The sequence below is a fragment of the Typopeltis vanoorti genome, chromosome 14 (assembly GCF_054136105.1).
Source record: "Typopeltis vanoorti isolate ZY-2024b chromosome 14, IOZ_Tvanoo_1.0, whole genome shotgun sequence".
NCBI classification, from domain to species: Eukaryota; Metazoa; Arthropoda; class Arachnida; order Uropygi; family Thelyphonidae; genus Typopeltis; species Typopeltis vanoorti.
The window spans coordinates 58,751,057-58,767,456 of record NC_143562.1 but is presented as its reverse complement, the minus strand read 5'-3'; the positions used below and the strand labels follow the sequence as shown (position 1 = coordinate 58,767,456).

The following is a 16,400-nucleotide window of genomic DNA, read 5'->3' as shown; positions in this document are numbered from 1 at the left end:
GCCACATCTTTAATATGAAGATGTGGCACTGCATCAATAAGGCAGTTTTGCTTTTTCATTTTAATATTAATTAACAGCACAGAGAATCCAAACTTGTACTAGGTTAAGAACAACAAAAGGTATTTGTCTGATAGGAATCCATCTGAACAAACTCAGAGTTTATCTTGCTCCAAATCTGATAATGAAAGGATTTCTTATCCATTCAAATCTGCTCCCTGGCTCACGAAAGTACTTCAAAGGCTATTTTGCAAGCTTTTTAGATGTTGATTTGCAAAGACGTTTAAAAAAATTTAGTTCCTTCTTGACATGTGACAATTTATCTTGCTCCTTATGGGTCAAAAACTTACTAAACTGTTTATCTTTTTTTTTTCCCACTAATTAAAAAAAAAAAAGCTCACTTCTCTTCAAATGAAAAGTGTAAAACATCTAATCTTGCACTTTTCTCTCTCTCTTTCTTGATAACCGTCTGACTTGTGTGAAGAATAAATCTGGCATATGAGTATACAGTATCTTCACAAAACATTGCAAATAACTGACTTCAGTAGCTGAACTTGATATAATTTGCCCCACTGTCCAGTACAGGTCAAACTAAGGCTACGAAGCCAATATATGATTGACTTTCACTGTACCAACCATCATTACAAAATAGGTAAAATAGCAGACTCTTCTAGGACAACAAGAATTTTGCTATAGTAAATTTCCTTTAGCACAGGTTAGGATTTTTTGTAGTTATAATGGTTTGCTACATGAGAGTAGACTGTTCTAAAGAAAATTCACTCAAGCAAACTCTCTATAATAACAAACTATTTCTGTGGTCCCTACAAGTCTGCTATAGTGAGAGCTGACTGCAAGATGTCAATTGCATTCTACTGGTTTGTCTGTTTTTTGTGTATTCATCTGAAGGTGAGTATCTTCAGATAAAAAGACCTAGTCAAGTTCCTCACTTCCTAGACTTCAACCCAGGTGTCTCTCTCTCTCTAACTGAAAGGTTATATGTTGATTCACTCTCACAGTTGTGGTACTACATTACTGTCCAATAGTACTTTTATGTTCACATCCAAGTGTTTTTGTAACAAAAGCTTAACAATGGGGGAAAAAAAGTGATGATAATACATTTCGCTTTCTCCCTTCACTAATAACACATTAGTTTACTGACCAACTCATCCTAGCACCATCTATACATGATATCTGCAGTAAGTTGATAATGTAAACCATATACATAAAAATGAATAAAAAATATACAAAAAAAACAAAAATTAATGAATAAAAAAAATTCTTTGCCTGCCCACAGTACTAAAATACTATAGGTTTACAACCTTTAATGGATGAAAGTCTCACACACATACATTTAAAAAAAAAAAAAAAAAAGAATAGTCCGAATCTTGTCTACAACTTTTCATTGTACCTTGCAAAAATGATTAAAAAAAAAAATAATCAGTTAATATAGATTATTAAAGAACATGACAACTCTCTGAATGGAATGAACTTTCATATCAAATTGAACATCAGTCATTTAAATTAATTATTTTATTTTACCTGGCCTCGTTGGCCGAGTGGTTAGCATATCCGCTCTCCAGCCAAAAGGCTACAGGTTTGAATCCCACCACAGGCATGGATGTTTGTGATTGTCTGTAAAAATACTAGTGATGGGCAGTAGATGGCATTGGTATAGATGGTGCAGTTTGCTGTAGTTAGTGAGTTGGGTGGATATGGAGAGTTGTAGAGTAGGTGCCCTTCCTTAATGAGTCTTTGGACTCCTTGGAGTCATGTAATAATAATAATTTTGATGAAAGAATTAAAAATAAATAAAAAAATTGTCTTGTAGTATGAGTAAATTTGGATAGAATTTATTTATGAAAAGGTTTCTTAAAAATGAAATGCAGTCAAATTGAAAAAGTTTTTATCAGATGAGCACATGAGTAACTTTTAAAAAATAGGCACCACAACCTTTAACACCAAATTTTAATTGGATTTTAACTGGAAAACAATGTCAAACATCCCAGTAGCCACTTCCTATCTCATGATAAAGCTACACCATGCGCAACTATACACACTTTGGAAACTTCATCCCTGCCTCCAATCATAAATTTGCATAAGGGGGGAACCCTCCTGTATCCATATGAGATCATTGAAATCAGCTTCAGTGAAAAACCTTCATAAATGTTCTATATATATATATATATATATATATATATATATTCCAGATGAGATTCAAACTTGGGGCCTTCCAACTATAGGACATATTTCATTCTGGCTGCACTATGGAGGCAATGTTAAATATTTTCTCTTTATGAAATTAGTAGTCTAAACTATGCACTTATTCAAACAGAAGCATTGCTTTTTTTTTTATTCATTTAAACTGTTATACTGAATAAATGCTAAGATGATAACAAATAGCAAGTATAACTTTACATGTGTTATCTGTTATCTTAATACTCAAGATATTTAATCTTAAGATACTTAATATATATATATAATATAAATCAAATTTCAAATGAAAATGATTTTTCCTTAGAAAAGATTATTCTAATGATTCTAATCCGAACTAAAAACACAAAATATATAGATTTTTAATTAACTTCATATTTGATCATGTTCAATTTTAACTTCATATGAAAATAGTGTGCATGTGTGTGATAACTTCATTACCAGCATAATTTTATCGAATGTCAAATAAGATCACATACTATTTTAAGTAAGAAAGAAACGAAATATACAAATATTCCATATAGAAAATATGGAATATTTAATAACAGCAAACTTACATTAAGTCCTTCCTGTCCCTGTCCTTCACCATCTATAACAGCTGCTGGGTCAAAGTTTAAATCACTGAGATCAGGAGCATGTGAGAGAGTATTAGTATCCCTATTGCTTTGTTGGTGATTACTTGACTGGACTGTTCCATTACTGGTATTTGTGCTGCTGTCTGGGACTGTACTGACATGATTAGATTGCTGGGAAGATACAGAAGGTGGAGGAGGAACACTTGGAGGGCCTCCTCCTGGTGTATGAGGAGTGTGAGGAGTATGAGGTGTATGTGGTCCATGCTGCATTATTCCCTGGTTTTGGGAAGATGAATTCACTGGCTGAGTCTGTTGAGGATTGGTCCCAGGTGTAGATGTTGCAGGATGGCGTAATGATGGATTACTCTGATCATGAAGGTTTGGTGGTCCCATTTGCTGTATTTGCAATTTAAAAAAAAGCCATTTTAGTTCCTTCGTAAATTTATGATGATGTCACATTTTATTAAGTAAGCAACAAAAAACTAAATATTTTTCTATATGACAAGTGTTTCACACTCAAAAACTACATATTTCTACTTAAAGTTACACTGGAATTACTCCATTTCCACTAAACTTAGTTTTTTTGTGATATAGATTTACATCAGTTTTATGCATTACATGAAACTTAGTTTCAGTAATCTCTGAATAATTATACATATATTTCTTTTTAGACATATACACTACTAATATATAACCAAAAAGTTAAGTTGAATAGTAAGCAATGCATTTCCACAACCAGACATCAAACTTGGCTTGTCATATCTCATGATACATAGACCTGTTCTAAAATTAGCAAATTATTTAAGCAGCCACACTACCATCTGAAAAATGGGGGTTAAGGGGAAAAGTGGAGAGTGGCAATATTGTCATACATCAATGCCAATGGATTATGTATATGTTTGTGTCATGTAGATTGCAGTTATATGATGTGCATGAGTATTATTCTAGTTTTGCTCTAATTCACTGCTGTCTTCACCTAAGCACTGCACCTATCATAGTCACATGCATCATGCAATAGGTGAAGACAGCAGTGAATTAGAGCTAAACTAGAACAGTACTCATGGGAATCAAGATGTTGTAATATATAAACCATAAACACGTTCAGCAGTATTACAGCCTATCTTGATCTCTAGGTGTTGTACAGAGATAAGATCATCAACTATATTGATGGAACTTTGTTTCATTAACTGGACAAGATTCGAAATCTGGTGTGAAGCGATAACTAATGGTGTTCTGAAGTTTAGATGACACAATGTGTACATCCAGAGGCTACACAGCACTGTTGCTATAATAAGGAGCACACTGACAAAGTGGTTGTGGCAATGTATAAAGCAGGGGTTGGCAACCGGCGGGCTGCATGCGGCCCCAAATGTGCATTTTTGGCAGCCCATAAAAGGTTGACCATACTTACATGGCACATGGTCCGTATGCTGAATTATTTAAATAATACATTTTATAATATAAATTAAAAATAATTTTATACCTATATTTCGCGATATCCCTGTGCAAGTTCGTGTGAGTCATCATTAGTGGGGATAACAAAGGCAACTTCAGACGAAAACTGAGATTTTGACTTGTATAAAGAACATAAGGGATACTTTTCTTTAGAGCAACACACTTTTGAAGTCACGTTCCCTGGTCCGTCTTTTAATATAATTCAATAACATCAACTATTATTTTCAGAAGATATTTGTTAAAAATAATTTCAAAAATGGGTTTAAGAAAACATAAAATTGCAGATTTAATGATGAATGGAACAGCAAGCACTTCTTTATTGAAAATGGAGGTAAGCCCCTTTGTCTTATTTGTCATAAAAGTGTTGCTGTTATAAAAGAATATAATATCAGACGTCATTACGAGAATGTCGTACTTTATCTCATCTCAAACTTTAAATATTTCTGTTTTTTAAGATTGATATAATAAAAATTGATAACTTAAGTATTTTTTTCCCTGACTATTTTCTCTTAATTAAACACGTGCAGCCCGATTATTAAAAATAAAAGTTGAATGTGCCCGCTAGTCTGAAAAGGTTGCTGACCCCTGGTACAAAGTATTAGTCAGACCACACATTATGGACTGTTGTGTGGTCTGATCCAATCAAGCAATAGAATTCAAACCCAACAGACCATGGGTGTGAATCCTATTGCTGGCATAGATGTGTGAGAATGTTTTGGTAGTAGAGGAATTTCACCACCTTACTTACTGTAGACTTGGGGATATAATTTCCATCTTTAGTCTCTGTAGAAAGATCTCTGAGTTATTTAACTTTTACCTCACTTACAATGCTAATGCACAATAGGTTCCCATCCTTTCATTGATGGGATTCACATAAAAACAGCTGGACCCAGGAAACTGTTCACCTTTAATAGTATGACTCTATCTAGGAAACACACTATCCAATAGTCAAGTCAGAAGCCTCAGCTAATTCAGCTGAATGCAACAGATCTGACAAAACTAGAACAGAGATCAGCGAGGAATTTTTTTTAAGAAAAGCACTAAAGGAGATTCGTGAACAAATTGGTAAGATTTTCAGGGAGCACTGCATTTTCATATAAAAATCTGTAAGAAGAAAGCAAGAATCAACTGAACATAAATGCTAGCATGTGGCTATTACCATCATTCAAGAAAAATTCTTTGTATCAACGGTCAGTTGTTGAGCCTGCAGAATGTTGACTCCTGCTCTAAAATCAGCTTCAGGTTAGCAGAGAAAATTTGACTTGTATAAAGAACATAAGGGATTTTCTTTAGAGCAATAAAGCCTTAGATGTGCTGATGAGAACAGTAATAAGCAATAAAGCTTGGGTTTGTACTGGACCCAGTTTTGGGGACATAGAAAAACCACCAAAAATTGCACAAATTATAAAAAAAAATTAGGTCACACTTTAGAAAAATGTGCAGCTTCCAGGAAATCGACTTTCAACTTAAAACAGCATTACACAGTATTAAGTACTGCCTAATATAAAAGAATTACTGCAGGTAGGAAAATGCTGTTATATGAAATATAAAAATGAGTCTAGAAAAAATGAGATTAGACAGCAAGTTCCTAGCTAATATATCAGAAGAATATAGAGAAAAATATAGGAAAGAGTTAAATTATGGATAAATAAAAGTAATGGGAAGACTATGAAGAAAAGAAAACAATACATATTTGTAAAGGAGGGAAGATCTGAATGCTGCAAAAAAATATTTAACAATATAGAACAAAATTCTTATCACAGAAAAGAATCAAAAATGAGATGCCGATAAAAAGACTGAAAATAAGAATATTCTAAACATCTCAAGCATGCTATATAATGCTGCATTATTGATTACATTAAAATCTTTTTAACAGTATTAATTCATAATGTTGTACAGCCAACTCTTACTGCAATAAACTCACAAGATCATTGCTATAGATGATAGCTCTTGATACAGAATATGAATTTTGTCGAACTATTATAACAAACCTATAACAAAACATTTATATTATAACAAAATATTATAACAAAACTATTATAGCAAACCTCTACTTTGTAGAGGTTTGTTATAATAGTGTTTGCTGTAGTGAGAGTTAACTGTATTATGATTTTAGAAGAGAATATAGAACTACAGTTTGTTAAACAAATCTTGCAGTTTTATAGATAGTAATTATGAAAAATATTAAAATCCAAACCTGTTCGTGGTGACTTAGGGATTTTTCCATAGCTGCTAAAGGATCTAAAGAAGCTACGCTTTCATTTAAATGAGAAAGGGGACTACTGAAATCCGATGCTTGCGACTGAAAATCAAATCCCCCATTACCTCCACCTCCTGCATATCCAACACCATTTGGTATCATAGGGCCATTGGCTATGGCTATAATTAAAATAATTTTTCTTAAGAATAAGTATAATGAATAACATTACTATTAGTGAATAAGCTTAAAAAAATTCAATTTCTTAAAATATTAACTTAAAAAATTTAAAAACAGAGATATGAAACTAGCATAATATAATATAGGGTGGCCCATAAGTCATGGAACATGCCATAGAAAGGACCCATCTTTGTGAAGTAACTACATAAGTTTTTTAACATTACCAGATTTTTTTTTTATTAGTTATGAAAAACCACATCATATGTGCCTTCATTTTCGGCTTTGAAAAGATTGGCCCTTCCTACAGAATGTTCCATGACTTACGTGCAACCCCTATATATATTCCATCCCATCTTCCCTTTCATGTTAGACTCAATAGCTTGTCACAACCAAGTAACTTGGCCTTGGCTTCTTAGAAACCTGCTTACTGCTTATGATAGGACAATTAATCTTGCTAATCAGACTAATTGGGCCAGATCATGCAATGTGATATGGCCAGTTAGACTGTTTTATGGGGTGAAAAGTGAGAGTTTCCAGGCAGACAAACAAACCCTGTCACCTCCATATGAGAATAAATAACTCACCTTCGCTTGAAAAGCCCTGATAAAGGTTCTTTGCATCCTAAACAGATTTAAACACAGGTCTTTCCAACTGAAGGGAAAGTTAATTCCAATTCATCTATGGAGACTCTTCATATACATACACAAATTAAATTAAGACTGTCTAATAAGTGGTAGTTAGTATTAGTCCAATATATGCCAGTTTAAATACGCACGTACATTAAAAACAGCAATGCAAATGTTTAAATAGGTGGCATTTAAGAATAATAGCACTATCAATTATGACATACCACATGACAATAACTCATTCTACAATTATCTTGCTGGCCAAGTTAACTGAGTGGACAGTGTCTCCATTCTTCAACCAACAAGCTATAGACCTGAATCACACTGTGGAATGGATGTTTTAAAAAGTTATGAGGTAACAGATGATTTTTATCATCTACTTTTATTTGTAAGGCCAGAACTGTTTTGAAAAAAGTATAATGTTTAGTCTCTAGAGCAAGGAAGATTTCCTTCACTCACCCATGATACTAAAGTGTGATCAGTTTACAATATTTCATAAAAACATAATAAAATAAAATACATATCATATTTACCTGGCAGGAATTTCAGGAGTATGGCTATCAATAATGGGAGATTGGCAGAGAACAAGCAGTCATCCCTGGAAGCTGTATAGGGAAGGGAGTGAGAAGCAGGTTTTTTTGCACGGAGAGATGTGAATGATAGGAATGCATTGCCTGAGAGTGTGGTGTCTGCAGAGAATTTGAATGTGTTTGAGTCACGGTATGATGAACTGTGTGCATGATAAAAGGGACCTCCTAGATGAGTCTGTGACTCCATGGGATCTTAGGATGATAATAATAATACCATTATCACATTTGTTAATAATATCTTCACATCCACATCCAGTATTAAGAAATATAACTCCTACTTGGATCTTGATATATTATATCAGTCTTTCAGCTATTATCCTTCTTGCTCAGCACCTCCTAAATTAATTCTCATTGGACTGCAACTGATATGCATTGCAAACTTAGCTTCTAAATCTCTCTTGGCAAGCCAACTCCAATCTCTACTGCTTAAGTAGCAAACTATCATACTTTTGCCAATTCGTTTATTTATTTATATAAATAGGATAGGTTCTGCCTCTATATGAGGATGTGTGCCAATTTCTGTACTTAATCTCATCATCAAACCCATCCTTAATCCTTCAGTTATATTCAAGTTTAAGGGACCTAAATGGTAGAAATAAAGATTTATTGCAATACTTCAAGTGTATACAATGTTTCAAGCTGTATCATCCTCATCAGTCCTTTTCTAATCGTAGTGAGGAAAAACATATCCAAAAATTTGTCCCATAGGACTTATTGATAGTTATTACAAAATTGCGAAGGGGGTGTGTGTGTGTGAATGTATCCAGCTGGACTATTATTAGTTTCCTTTTCATTGTAAATTGGATTCTAGTGTGAAGATTACTGAGGTGTGTTGTGACCTCTTATTCTATTCTATTAACTTTCTTATACTTTATATCCTGTTGGCTGCACCATTTATGTTGTGACCTAATTTACGATTTTTATTCTATTTTATAATTTCCTCTTATCTATGTTCTTTTATTATCTACGCGCGAGATATCACCAAAATTTTTACTCATACTTAAGTTATTTCTCCCTTTAGTACCCCTAATATTTGTATTTATGCTGCGCCTTTTGGGATATTTAGTTTGAGATATTATATACAAAAACAAGGAGAAAGAACTCAAATATGTCTGAAAGTGAAACAATGTTGCAGTCGTGACACTTTATCTCGTTTCTTAACATTAATTTCCCGCGTGATTAGGTTCGTAATTTTCAAGTGGTGCATTGGACAGCAATTTCAGACAACTCTTTTATCATTGAACAAAGGTTTATTAAATTCCTTAACATGGTACAAATCAATTCTTTGTGATTACTCAATTTAATGCTAAACTAAATACTTACAAACTAACATTAGCTTATTACCAGTAATTAGGCTATGATCCTGCCACCATAACAATTCAACACATAAATACACTTGACATGGACAAATAAGATTAATTCACACTATTTGACCATTCAAACTTAAGTAGATTAACTAAACCTTTTACTGCACTAACACACAACTACGACATTTAACCTTCCTATACATTATAATAGACATGCAAAATTTGCAGGACACTTAATTTTTCACATAACATTAACACTAGCCAGCTTACTTTTAATATATTCTGTCAGATACTAAAGTCCTAGTATAAATTATCCTTGGTCACTTCAACAGTTCCGTATTAGAATAATGATACTTATCACAGACAAATTTTAGTTAACATTAGATATATTTCACAATACCTTTCTTTCTTGGGATTTTCATATGGACCTTTACCTTCTTCTGATTGAACTATCTTGATATAACCTCACCAATAATCTGCTTCTCCTATGTTCTTTTTGGAATTGAACTAGGCTTACGCTGGCTTAACTTTTCGTAACTCAGAACACTTTGAATCATCTATATATCAGCTGTGCAACTCGCCACGTGGACATCAATTTCTTTACTTCTTTCCCCTTCTCATAGTTGTCACTGAAGTCGAAACATAAAGAATAGCTTTCTTTTCCTCGACTACATGGCATTCTTCGCTTCTCACATAGGAAACACGGAACCGAAATTCCGCTCACTTTCGTTTCCGTGTTGTGAAATATAACCCCTTTCTCACCACTCAGGAAAACACCGTGATATTCCTATGAAAGAGATCGCAAAGGACTCTCCTGGAACGGAATCAAAACCAAAACCAAAAAAGCCCAGTGGGGGGGGGGGGGTTTCCAACCCTTTTATACCTGTTCTCCTAACGGCACTTTTTCTAACTTCTTTTCTCCGCCCCCTACTTGTTTTTACTTCACCGACCAATTAGGGTGGCGTTTTTCTGCCAAACGTCCTTTGATCGGCAAGCCCGTAACGATGTCTCAATCCGAGAATCGGCCCTGAGCGATTTTTTGTTTTTCTTTTGCTAGCCTCTAATTTAATCCCCCTTCCAAAATTTTTCTATGAACTTACTTAATAACTTAATCTCTAGCCTCTCACATACCATTTTTTATGACTAATCCTTTACTGTCTTATTTATTTAACTTTTCTTATTTAAATCATATCACAATATTAATATATTCTTTCTTTTGTTAGTTAGTTTAACAAACCTTTATATTTTATATATTTTATTGGATGCAAGAATCTTTCCTTTTCTTTTAATTAATTCAACTATTATCTTTTATGCAGGGTTCTTAATTTATTTTATTTATTCTTCATGTTACACCATGATAGCAGAGAATTTTACATTCTTAAGATATCAGGGTGAAACAGGTGACAGAGGGAAGAATCTAATGTGTCTGGGCCATGAGGCCATGATCATTGTTCTTGAACACAGCAGTGATCTCATCACTTACCTAAGGAATAGGAATTTAAAATGGAATGGATAACACTGGCCAACAAAAAAAATTTTTTTTTTCTGCTGATTATGATCTGACACTTGTTTTTTTACTAATTTGGGTGCGCTGATTTCAAATATCAAACCCATTTTTCTCTATCACGTCAGGTTTTTCCTCTATGGCATTTTCTTTTTGCTAGTTTTAAGGAGGCAGTACTATTTAGAGGATCAAAAAAATCGATTTTTTAATATTATTTTCTGAAAGTATGTACTTTTAAAAATCTGTTCCTAACTTTTTATCAAGAAATTCGAAAAATTCCCAAAGATATAGCCTATTATTCAAAGCGGTGCGCAGATCAGAATCAGAGCGCTCACTGCTCTCGCTTGTTAGTAAACGAATAAATGCATAAGAACCTGCAACGGCACGTACTGGCGCTTTGAATGCGAGAGAGGCCGATAACCGACCTAATACATTTAGGTGATGAAAAGTAGGCGATGACAACTGCCTAAAACAAATGAATGCTATATGCGTCATAGCGGACAAAGAACGATCGAAATCAGTCAATCGTTAATCGATCGTGAAAGTATGACGAGTGCTTATAACGTTTCAATAAAGTCTCTGGTTTTTTTTTGTCTTGTTAATTGCATGTTAGTTGGCAGTGAAGAAAATACATCATGTCCACTACTCGAAAATGTGTCAATAGTGTAGATTCCTTCTGCTACATTTGTGGCAGCTTTACTGTTCCCAGTCAAAGGACAAATATCACTGATTTCGTTAAGAAAGTGTACTTTGCATACTTTGACGTAAAAATTGCAGATCAGGACAAGTCATGCGCTCCAAATAAAGTGTGTAAGTCATATGTAGAAAATTTACGACAGTGGAGCAAGGGAAAACGCCAAAAATTAGCTTTTGGCATTCCAATGATTTGGCGTGAATCGAAAAATCACGTAGATGATTGCTATTTTTGTTTAGTTCAGACTTCTGGTTATAATAAGAAAAAAATTGTGTATCCAAATCTCGACTCAGCAATTCGGCCAGTTGCTCATTCCAATGAAATAGCTGTGCCAATTTATAAAGGACTTCCTTTACTTGAGAACGAGCATGATCGGGATATGCCAGATGTTCTTGAGGAGCAAGACCTGGATGGTGATTTAGACAATGAAAATTTAATTTCTAGTTCTGGACCACAACGTTTTACTCAAGCGGAATTGAATGACTTAGTAAGAGATTTGGGCCTATCAGAGGAATCATCGGAATTGTTAGCTTCAAGATTAAATGAAAAAAACTTACTGGAGCAAGATACGAAGATAACTTTTTATCGTAGCACGGAAAGTAATCTTGTACAATATTTTAAACACGAGTGTGGGTTTGTTTACTGTAACAATCTGTCAGGTTTACTAACTGAAATGGGTGTGGTACAATATCATCCAAATGAGTGCCATTTATTTATCGACAGTTCAAGCAGAAGTCTCAAGTGTGTCTTACTACACAATGGGAATGTATATGACTCAATTCCTATTGGCTATTCAGTCCACTTAAAGGAAACATATGAGGACATTAAAAAGGTTCTGAAGTTATTAAAATATACAGACCATAACTGGATCATCTGTGTGGATCTTAAAATGGTGAACTTTTTACTTGGCTTTCAAGGAGGATATACAAAGTTTCCGTGTTTTCTATGCTTCTGGGATAGTTGAGCTAGAAACCAACACTGGAGTCAGAAACATTGGCCTCTTAGAATATCCTTAAATGTTGGAGAACAGAATGTTATAAATCAACCTTTAATCGACAGAGAAAAATCATTTTTCCACCTCTACACTTCAAACTAGGTCTTATGAAGCAGTATGTTAAAGCTTTAGATTTACAAGGTGACTGTTTCCAATACATATGTGAAAAATTTCCACGACTTAGTTATGAAAAAATTAAAGCCGGTGTATTTGATGGACTGTAAATTAGAACTTTAATGAGAGACCCAAATTTCATCAACTCTATGAACGAAATTGAGAAAGAGGCCTGGACTTCATTTACGATAGTTGCGAATAATTTTCTTGAAACAAAAAAGCATGCAATTACAAAGATCTAGTGGAAACAATGCTTGAAAATTTCCAGCGCCTAGTTGCAACATGAGCATAAAGCTTCATTTCCTATACAGTCATCTTGATAGATTTCCCGAGAATTTAGGTGCTGTAAGCAATGAACAAGGCGAAAGATTTCATCAAGACTTAAAAACTATGGAAAATCGGTACCAAGGAAGATGGGATTCTCACATGATGGCCAACTACTGTTGGAGTATTCAAAGGGATTGCCAAAACAGAACACACAGCAGAAATTGCTACAAACAAAAATTTATTCCCTGAAACTCATGTGTAAGTAAAATTGTTATTTTTTTTTAAAATATTCTTGTAATTGTTAAGTAGTTATGTAAATTCGTTTTTTCATTGTTAGGCCGAGAACTTTTCAGACCACCCTTGTAGGTGTAGTTGAACTAAGATCTCTTTTTCAACAAAGCAATAAGCGGCAAGTCACTCAGTCACAGAAGGTATAATCTAATCTAAATAATAAGTAAATATAATCAAAAATTATATTTTTATTTTGTATCCATTAACCTGATTCATTAGAAGTAAGCTGAATATAATAGTCAAAACTACTTACATTGCATATCTGGAGGAGGTAGAGCAGAGTATGGTGACAATCCTTGTCCCATTTCCCAGCTACTAGTTGTTGGCATAGTCATACTACTGGGTGACATTGCCTTGAAGCGTTTTTGAGAACTGCACATTTCTGGGAGAAAAAAAAAAGGAAAAAAAAATCAGTTTTATAGCATGCATAGTATTTCTAAACACACATACAGGGTATCTCAAAAATGTACATTTCATTACAATATATTTATATTTAATGTGTAGATATACAATATATATTATGTGTAATAAATGTATACTTCATCCATTCTATATTCTCATAGTTGAAAGCACCCATAATATAGTCCTCCTTGTATCTATAATATTTATCTGTCAATTTATCAACTTATGGGGAACAAATTGCAAATTCAATTTACAAAGGCCCAAACTCTCAGTCAAAATGTTGCACACAGTTGATTTTGGAATCTTCAATTGATCTTCAATCAATCTCATGGATGATTTTGGGTTTTCTTTGATGAAATCACGCACTTTTCGGATGTTAACTTTGTCCAGTTTTTCGTCGTCCTCAAGCGTCTCACAGCCACTTTGAAATCGCTTAAGCCACTCGTAAACTTGAGTACGGAATAAGCATTCATCACTGTATGCTTTTTGACGCATTTGATGCGTTTTGGTAAACCTTTTACCAAGTTTAACACAAAAGTCAATTGCAGCTCTGTTTGTTGAAACTCATTTTCTGACCATTAATCAAAACACACTATCATTCTTGGCACTATAACTCGGCTTCTAATGAAACAAATGTCATAAACATTGACACGACACTAATGAAGGTTGTTAACTTAAGCTTTCGGCAACAAAAAGATGCGACAGGTGGCGCCACTAGTTTCTTCTGTTTTCGAAAAGTTCGGTTTCTTTTTGGACAGAGAGTGTAACATCTTATATTTATTATTTAGAAGAATCTCGCCTTTCAGTCCTCTTTATCTTGATAATGCCACTTATGTTGATATGATACTTCTCTAGTTCTTCTGCCAGTTCAACTTCTTTTCCATCAATGCTTCTTATGTTTCTGCTTCCCAGCTTCCTCTTCTCCAAATTTCTCCTCTCAAGTATGTTGGCATAAATCTTCCTTGGAACACTTAGTAGAGAAATTCTTCTCTAATTTTCACATTCAACTTTATTTCCCTTTTTACAGATGAAAACTATGAGTGCTCTACTCCAGTTATCTGGGATTTGACCTTCTGACTAAGCCCTCAGACTTGTATGCTGGACTTATGTAGCCCAACTTACAAAACTTTTATACTTTCATATGATTGAATATCATTTACTTCAGGCTTTCCATATTACATTCCTCTTGAATATTTTCTGAATGCTGTTCTTGTCACTGCTTGTTTCATTTAACAGTCTTTCAATGTATTTACTCCAGACATCTAAAATATCCTTTCTTCAGTTTTCATATAACCTTTATTTGCTAGGAACTTTTGGCATGCTTTCTTCTTTCCAGGATTGCCTCAATGTGTCCACCATGGTGCTCTTATTTTTCTTTCCTTGCAGACAATGCTACTACATACCTCCCAAGCTGAATTAATCATTGTTTTCTTCAAAGTTTGCCACTTCAAGACTCCCAGGTTTGGTTCCTGTACTTTTTACTTTTATACATTTTAGCATAAAAAAAAATTCTAAAATTGTTCCAGTATATGCTTGCTGTTGATGCCTACATGTTTCTGACAAGTAGTTTGTGCAATAAAAAACAAGCTTAAATCCTGTAAAGCTCACAGACTTAATAAATTCATCAGTTTGTCTTATTACTATGTTGCAAGTTAATATTATCAAAAAAAAAAAAACATGAATAATGTGAAAATTAAAACTCAGTGCAAAATTTTATAAATTTTAAGCTCTTTACAACTTAATACAAAGCATTTATATTTCTAATGTACATGCTTTGTACATTAGAAAGATGTACATTTCTAATGTACATCTTTCTTAAACAAAATTACAATGAAAACAAATTAAGTTATTGATTTTTAAATAACCACAAAAGATAACAGCATTTATTATTGCTTCTCTGATGACCAACTGCAGTAATAAGCACGTATGACCACAGGGCTGGACAATAGGTGGATCAACAGTATTAACAAATTCTACTTAATTATATTTTTATTATACTGCATTCTTTTTATTTTACTGTATCTTTTTTTTTATACTGTACACAGAATGGAATCCTCATGAGACTATATTTTATAGAAATATAAATCTATATAACTAACCTCCATCATGCTCCTCTTTTATAGTTTTAACGGGAACAGGTTTCCAACTAGCAGTAGCATCTATAGTAACCTCTTCCACATCAGAATTGCTGAGATTTGTTAAAATACCCCATATATATTGGTCAACTTCCAAACCTTCTAATAGAGCTGGTTTGCTGATTAAAAAAAAAAAAAACGACAAATACAATAAATAAAAATTTCAAGATAATTGTCATTTATCCATTTTGAAGCAACTTGTAAAATAATGAAATCAAAGCACAATGTCTTAACTGTATCACTATAAGTTTTTAATGTTGATGTTTGATATCAAATTACATAAAAAAATGTGTACTCATTACTGCAGCTATTCAAGAAAGTTGACTAAATGCTGCTGAATTAAAGGAAAATGATTCCCATTATGTTTCAGATTCCTGAATTCACATGAATCTTCTGAGCTTAGCTTATATCCAGATGAAAACATTTCATCCACCAGAAAAAGAGTTATCATACTATTACAGTTCATATCTTTTTAAAGAACAAAATCTAAAAAATAAAGGAAAATCATAGAGTTTAGTGTTGTTATTTATTATTATTTATGTGAACTCCTACCCACAAAACATTGTAAACCTATAGAACATTAGTACCATGGATCAGACCACTTCAAGTCTCCAATAAATGGAGCAGGCATCTCACACTGAGCAATGAAATTCATCTCCCACCTAAAGACAATCACAAACATCTAGGCCCATGCTATGATTCAAATCCACAGCCTGTTGATTGGTGAGTGGATACACTAGCCACTCAAACAGCCAGGCCAGCAAACACCAAACTCTCTCATACTACTGATTTTATCATCTTAGATAAAAGAAATGTAAGGTGAGAAATGTATGGTATAATACAAAAAAAAAGTGTTCTTTT

At 33.6% G+C, this 16,400-nt stretch overlaps 1 protein-coding gene across 3 annotated transcripts in view; it reads right to left on the bottom strand.

Annotated features, from left to right (window-relative positions):
- Positions 1 to 16,400, bottom strand: part of LOC150099511 (zinc finger MIZ domain-containing protein 1-like) — a 350,736-nt gene that overhangs the window by 9,404 nt on the left and 324,932 nt on the right. For all 3 annotated transcript variants that reach the window (XM_090403404.1, XM_090403403.1, XM_090403405.1), the window contains 4 exons: positions 15,504 to 15,658; positions 13,256 to 13,384; positions 6,436 to 6,617; positions 2,766 to 3,179 (listed from right to left, as the gene is read on the bottom strand). In XM_090403404.1, coding sequence (XP_090259530.1) covers positions 2,766 to 3,179; positions 6,436 to 6,617; positions 13,256 to 13,384; positions 15,504 to 15,658 — 880 coding nt within the window. The remainder of the gene's footprint in view (positions 1 to 2,765; positions 3,180 to 6,435; positions 6,618 to 13,255; positions 13,385 to 15,503; positions 15,659 to 16,400) is intronic.